Raw genomic sequence first — 6,948 nt, forward strand, 5'->3', positions numbered from 1 at the left:
ATATACTTTACAAAATATTTTTATTTATCTATTAAAAAGCCGAGATGGCCTAGTGGTAAGAACGCGTGAATCTTAACTGATGATCGTGGGTTCAAACCCGGACAAGCACCACTGAATTTTCTATGTGCTTATGTGCTTACTTTGTGTTTATAATTCTTCTCGTGCTTGACGGTGAAGGAAAACATCGTAAGGAAACCCGCTTGTGTCTTATTTCGTTGATATTCTGCCACATGTATATTCCACCAACCCGCATTGGAGCAGCGTGTTGGAATAAGCTCCAAACCTTCTCCTCAAAAGGGAGAGGAGGTCTTAACCCAGCAGTGGGATATTAACAGGCTGTTACTGATCTATAAAAAAATTAAAAAGTAAATATAGGCTATGAGAATTATTATCATATCAGTCTTCAAAAAATGTATTTGACAATTTTATACTTTTATAAAATTTTATTTTATAAAAGTATGTATTAATGTTTACGTTGAACAAATTATAACTAAATATGTTATCGAATTGCAGGGCGTTAGTAGCTACGACACAGCTTAATACTATTGTAGTTACTATACTAAAACTAAACTAAAATAAAATGAAAATCTGCCAGATATATACTCAATAAAGCGTGGTGGAATATGCTCGAGCCTTCATCAGTTCTTCTAATAGAAGAAGTTTTTAACCTATCTGTGCTGAATATTTACATATTACTTTACGAGGTATATCTTAATATTATTTAAATAAATTGAAATTTTATCGTTTTTTCGTAAAGTAATTTTTTTATTACCTTAAGCTCTACCAACTTTTTTTTTCATCTATGTCTATTTGTCATCATCATAAATTTTACAAAATTGCAAGAAACAAAGATATCTGTATTTATTATAGTTATAAATCAGTTTTATCCTCACGCTTTGTCTTAATATACTTCGATCCTTCAGAAAATAAATACTTGTAAACATCCTTATTAGTTGTTCTTCCTTTAATAATTATATCTACGAGCGTCTTAACCTCATTTCTTACAAATGGCTTCCAGTTATATTTAAGTGTATTAACAAAATGGCGGACAATATTTCCCAGTAGCCTAGATATATCATCTTCTTCTATATTCGACCAATGCCGTAAAGAATTTATTGTGTTATCGAAAAATATTTTCAAAATTTCATCTTCGTCGTTATCAAAAGCTTCGTTTATTATGTCTATTAATATAACAACGGCCTTTAATATATTTTTATTATTTTTTTTATTAGGTGATAGTAATTTATATTTTTCAATCAAAATTCGTTTTATCATTAAAAAAATCTTTCGTGTATCTGATATATCACCGTAAAACATGACCTCTAGTCTAACTTTTATTTTTGTAACTAGCAGCTTTTCACCTAACAACGTTTCGAAAAAACTAGCCTGTTCTCTGAATAGTATTATTGAATTCGTTACGAAATAATGAAATCTAGCGTTTGACAATTTTAGTATTTCATTTAAAATATCTGCAATATAATCAGAATAAGCTGGGTACATTCTGCATATATTATAGTTTTCACATACATATTCCATGTATTCTTTCTTATCATCCATATAATTATTGTAGAGTTCTTTTTTTAAATTTAATTTTATTATATTTTTGTTATATATATCAACCAAACCAATCTTCGTTCTATTAATGATTTTACGTAAAATTTCTTTATTTATATCGTAAACTACTTCATTGGCTGTGACAACCAAGTTCAATATAACAAACTCTTTGTCAATATTACTTTTATATGTATCATTAGGTATGTTTTCGTACATTCTAATGAGCAGTGAACTGTAGTTTTGTATCGAAGCATCAGCCAGGTTAGTAATGTTCTGCGTTGATTTTAAGTTTCTTTTAATAAATTTAATTGTAGCTAATATTTTAAAAGAACCAAATGTAAGTAAGTGTTTTACAGTATTGTCAATTTCGTTTTTATTTTTTACCGTTCTTTTATCTTCAGCTGAATTATTCGTGTTATATATATTTAATTGTTCAGAACTTTTTATTGTATTTTTTGTAGTGAAAGTGTTTTTGTGATAATGTTTCAACGAATCTTTATTCAATGAATGTTTTTCTTTTAAGCTTATATCGTATTTTTTTGCATCTGTAAGCAAATAATATTTATTATCGTAACTGTAAATGTAAAAGACGATTCTTGATTATAGGTTATTATATATATCCGTAAATTATAAATCATTAATTTTAACGATTTGTTGACGTAGCAAATAGCTGCTCCACTAATGTGGATTTGATACGATCGGAGTCAGATTCATCTTTATGTGCTATCTTAGAAATAATTTGCATGTTTATATCAATAAATAACATAATTAATAAAACAGATTAAAATAATTAAGAATCTTACCACAAAATATAAAAATAACAAAATAAATGCACCATAAAAGCATGGCGTTAATAGTTTTCATTGTACGGCGATGTTTGAATCTTTTATTACCAATTTAATTAAATTTTACTATAAAATACAAATTTTATATAACACTTTTTAGTTTCGTTCGATTAATAAACTGTAAATACCAATAAAATTATGCTACTAATTTCATTATAGTTTCTGATAACTCAAATTTTAATCATATTACATTTATATAGCGCGCGGCTTCTTTATTCGTGAAAACCACACAATGTATTTCTTACAAAATCTTATACATAAAAACCAGCTTCCTGTCCCGTCATCGAAATCGGTCGAGTCTATCAAAAGTTAAAGTTCAAGTATTTTCGTTGTTATGATATATGTTGAGGCCATTAGTCAATAGATGGCGTTACGTCAATTTCTGAATCGCGCTGTCCAGGTATTCTGGAAGAGATTGACCTTCTGCCATACCTTTAGGTTGCAATGGCTAAATATTAACTATGTTGTAATTTTGTTCTACTAGTCTTAAAAGTTAAAATATTCGTGTCGAATTTTATAGATTATAACTTTTTAGTTTTTAGTTTTAAATTTACCCCTATCCCTAAGTTGCAGTGTTTTATAAAGTTTGTATTCAATTGTTTAGTTTTATCCTCATATAAACTTTGATTAGATTGAATGGGTTGATTTTTTTTTCTATTACTTGCTGTTGCGTACCCATATGCAACTAAGGTCCCTCCAGATCGATTTTGGCCACGGCGGCCAATCTCAAGAGAGATTACCCAAATACGCAGGAGATATTATAGTGCACAAGTGTGTGCGCCAACACAGGTGCACTCTCTAATCTCTAGCTCTCATAATCCGAAGGGATGGCAATCCGACACGACCGGAAAGAGTTCAGGCGCAGGACCGACGGCTTTACGTGCTTTCTGAGGCACGGGAGTATACACACTTCCAACTTCAGACTCCGGGCTGCTACTGAGAAATTTTCTGACAGAAAACCCCAATAACTTTTTATTGGGCCGACTTGGCATTTGAACCCAGGACTTCAGGATCTACGGCCTTATATCTAGACCAACGAGGCAAAAAAAGTAAATTTACAAAGTGTACGCCAATAAAAGGCTAACTTAGCATGCAAATGCAAATTGTTCCTCATCTAATGAGTAAGTTTTAATTATGATGAAAAAAAAACTTACTAAAACGTGTCGAACTGCATTTTGACATTTATTTATATATTTATTGCTGCTCCAATGCGGTTTTCTGGCTCCGATTTGAACCCACAATCTTAGATCAAGATTCACGTGTTGTAATCACTGGTCTATCTCTACTTCAAAAATAATTATAATAATAACGTAGAAAGGATATTAATTCAAAATAGTAATTAACGTCTGATTGCATGATATAAAAGTCAATTAAATAAATTGTTTTGTTTTATTAAAGCACGTAACGATAATTTGCAATTTATAAGTTATTGCAGCGAACTGACATTATATACATAGGTATAATATCATTCTATACATTAATATAGAAGCGTTCGGTTGTGCGCGCTGACAAGTTCAATGGAAACGATAGACATTCCGCAATATTTACATAAGTATTAAATTTATCCACCGACCATTATTTAATATGTGTTATTAAAATAACTGAAATGCTAGTAATAAATATAATAAAAATAGTAGAATTGTACAATTCTAGATCTACTTAATTTGGTGCTGCGATAGTTTTTTTTTCACTTTTTTTTTCATGGAATTAATGATTAAACTCACACAACCACTCTGTGGAACTAGCTTTCGCCGGTGACTTTTTCGAACCAATATGACATTAAAACATTTAAGAAAAGAGCGTACTTATTCATTAAACGTCGGCAACGCCCTCGGGTGTTGTCCATGGGTGGTGGTAGTCACTTTCCTTCAAGTGATCCTCCTGCTAGTTTACCCCTATGTTACATTAAAAAAAAGTTTAAATATTATTCTGAACTTGGCATCATATCTTAAAATGTTAACGAAAACAGATTTATAGTCTCTGTTTTCAATACACCAAAGAATCATTGTCGCTCGCAGCTTCTTCTCCGACTTAACTAGTTGTTAATATATTTGCGTTCGTATCAATAAAACATTTCTCATTTAAATAGCGCTCGTAAAATTTACAATGCTAGAAATTAAATTACTTGGTATTTTAATGAAAACTTGGCTCAGTTTTCACGTCAGGAATTGGAATAATGATTTGATGACCTTCCCGGTTCAACGCCTGCATGTCACGGGATCGATTTCTACTAGTTACGGAATTTTGTAATGGATTGATATTATTTATTTATATCTAGAAGTTACTTGCATATGATTTCAACATTTAATATGATTGATGAAAAAAATAACTGTTTAGTTTCTTGTCAGTTCTTCTCGGTAGATTCTAATGAAGATGCCTTGTCGGGTTATTTTTACAGATTAATATTAAATTTATCCTTTGAAATGACGACTCAAAAGCGCTCTAAGAGCCTTCTTGAATAATGTAAGTAAATTTAAAATTTTATATATTTTTTGTCTCCCGCAATCTCTAAATAATTTAATTTATTATTCACAACAATTATTGAATAATATAATTCGCCGGTCAAGAAATACAGATGGATATTCATTCATCGACATTTTTCTGTCCAATATTTTTATTCTTCCGGTATTTTGTAAAACAAATTTATATTATCCTATAATTTTAATTATCATTTTTAAATAGCCTTATTTTTTAAATATTTAGCAAGACTTCGTCTAACAAAGACAATCGTAATGAAATACAGTCCAAGCAATTTAAGCTTCTGGAAAGTTTACAGTTCATGTACCATTGCACGAAGCTGGTACAGTAGTTCCATACAGCTTTGTAAGTTGCAACTCTGCTAAAGTAATAGAATAATACAGATAACCGTAAATTATCAAAACAACTGATAAATGCAACGGGACATTCGAAAGTAGCAATCAATATAGCACAGTACAAATGGTCTTATAAGTGTCCGTTTGTACGCAATAATAAAAACGCACAAATGACAATTTTAATAACTTATGAGTAAGTTACGTACGTTAATCCAAAAGTACGTTTTTTTGGATTAAGTACTTTAATCCAAAAAATTTGGTACGAATAACTGTATTCAGTATATAAGATGTAAATAACTTAATAATAATTTAATTAGTTTTATGGTAATTTTCTTAGTTTTATATATATGGTACATATTATTAATAGAAAATACTAAGTTATGACAAATATATTCTTTAAAAGTACTTTTATTATTTGTAAAGCATATTCAAGTACACGAGACGGACATGTTGTTAAGAGGCGTTAAAGATGGACATTTCAATTAAAGTAGATCGTATACGCTAAATATTATCACAAACACGTAAGTTTACATAGATTTTCAATAAAAACTTAATTAAAGATTTTTTTTGTATTGAACTAAACGACTTTGATAGATCTGTCATTTAATAAGTATCTTGTTTACTCTTTGCGGTGTACAATAAAGTATAAAGTATTAAGTATCTTCAATAAGTAGTAGTCTGATCAGGTGCACTTTCTATCCCCTATAAATTGTAATGTGATCACACAGTTAGGCTACTTTTGTAATCTCACTTTATTATCTTAACGTTTTCTTAAAGTAAAAAAAAAAAAACTATAATATTAATTTTAGTTCATACCTCTATTTTTTCTACTCAATATTGATCTTAAATTATGTAATACATGATTAAAAAGAGTATTACGTTAAGGAGTATTTACTTAACAGAACTACGTTTAGATGCTTGAGATATATTAGTATTTTAATGTTTTAAAATGTCGATACGTGTAAGCGAAATTGGTGGCAAATTCGTTAATTTTAAACCCATCCTTTCGTTTATTTTATGACAATAATGACTAATGAGTAATGCTTACAAAAAGTAATGAACCGCATACTCTAAACCAAAAGCTAAAAGCCTTTAAACTCAACTTTAGTTTATGTCATTACTACTTACTTTGCTGGTCAAATGCCGGTATTGTTAACAATTCGTGTCATTTTAAAATGTGGTGACTATATGTAGGAACGGCACTAAATCTTCTGCGAGGGAAGAATTCAGAGCTTTCATTAGAAAGATGACAAAGTAAGTACTCAAATAATACAGCATATTTAACACCATCCATGGTAACGCGCTTACAATAAATGAAAAAGCCATTATAATAACTGTCCTAATCAGAAGATATGACTCGTTATAATTGAACCACCAGCAATCCTTTATAATTGACTGACACGTGACGTGGTAACAGTGCCGTTAATGTTCAAGAATTCAAACCCATCAAGACATTTAATAAGATATACCAACGTTTACCAGAGTTGATTAAAACGAATACTAACGGTTGGCTTAAAATTGGTTAAAACCAGTTCACGAGGGTTCGAATTGCAAAAAAAATATTAAGCCTTTCCGTGCCTTGATCATGTTGAGCCGTTGGCTCCATGGGTTATAAGAGTGAGGGAATATATAGTGCCCCTGTGTTTGTGTTAACCTTCAATACGATATCCTCTGTACAGTTCACTAGCTTCCGTCCACAAAGACCTCCGAGCTCAAAATTGCTGATTGGGTTATCA

The 6,948-nt window shown here is 30.3% G+C and overlaps 1 protein-coding gene across 1 annotated transcript; it reads right to left on the minus strand.

Moving 5' to 3' along the window:
• Nucleotides 1-574: 574 nt before the first annotated feature.
• On the minus strand, nt 575-2,498 carry LOC126776363 (uncharacterized). Its single transcript, XM_050498827.1, has 2 exons — nt 2,358-2,498; nt 575-2,099 (listed from the first exon to the last, which is right to left on the minus strand). The coding sequence occupies exons 1-2, from the start codon at nt 2,416-2,418 to the stop codon at nt 871-873; spliced, it is 1,290 nt and encodes a 429-aa protein (XP_050354784.1). The 5' UTR covers nt 2,419-2,498; the 3' UTR covers nt 575-870.
• Between the last annotated feature and the right edge of the window lie 4,450 nt (nt 2,499-6,948).

The sequence above is a fragment of the Nymphalis io genome, chromosome 20, assembly GCF_905147045.1.
Source record: "Nymphalis io chromosome 20, ilAglIoxx1.1, whole genome shotgun sequence".
NCBI lineage: Eukaryota > Metazoa > Arthropoda > Insecta > Lepidoptera > Nymphalidae > Nymphalis > Nymphalis io.

Bases quoted from the DNA above. Each gene is read 5' to 3' on its own strand.
- LOC126776363 (XM_050498827.1), bottom strand. From the start codon at position 2,418: ATGAAAACTATTAACGCCATGCTTTTATGGTGCATTTATTTTGTTATT. The intron at 2,100-2,357 runs GTAAGATTCTTA...ATTTGCTTACAG, and splicing joins TGTTATTTTTATATTTTGTG to ATGCAAAAAAATACGATATA.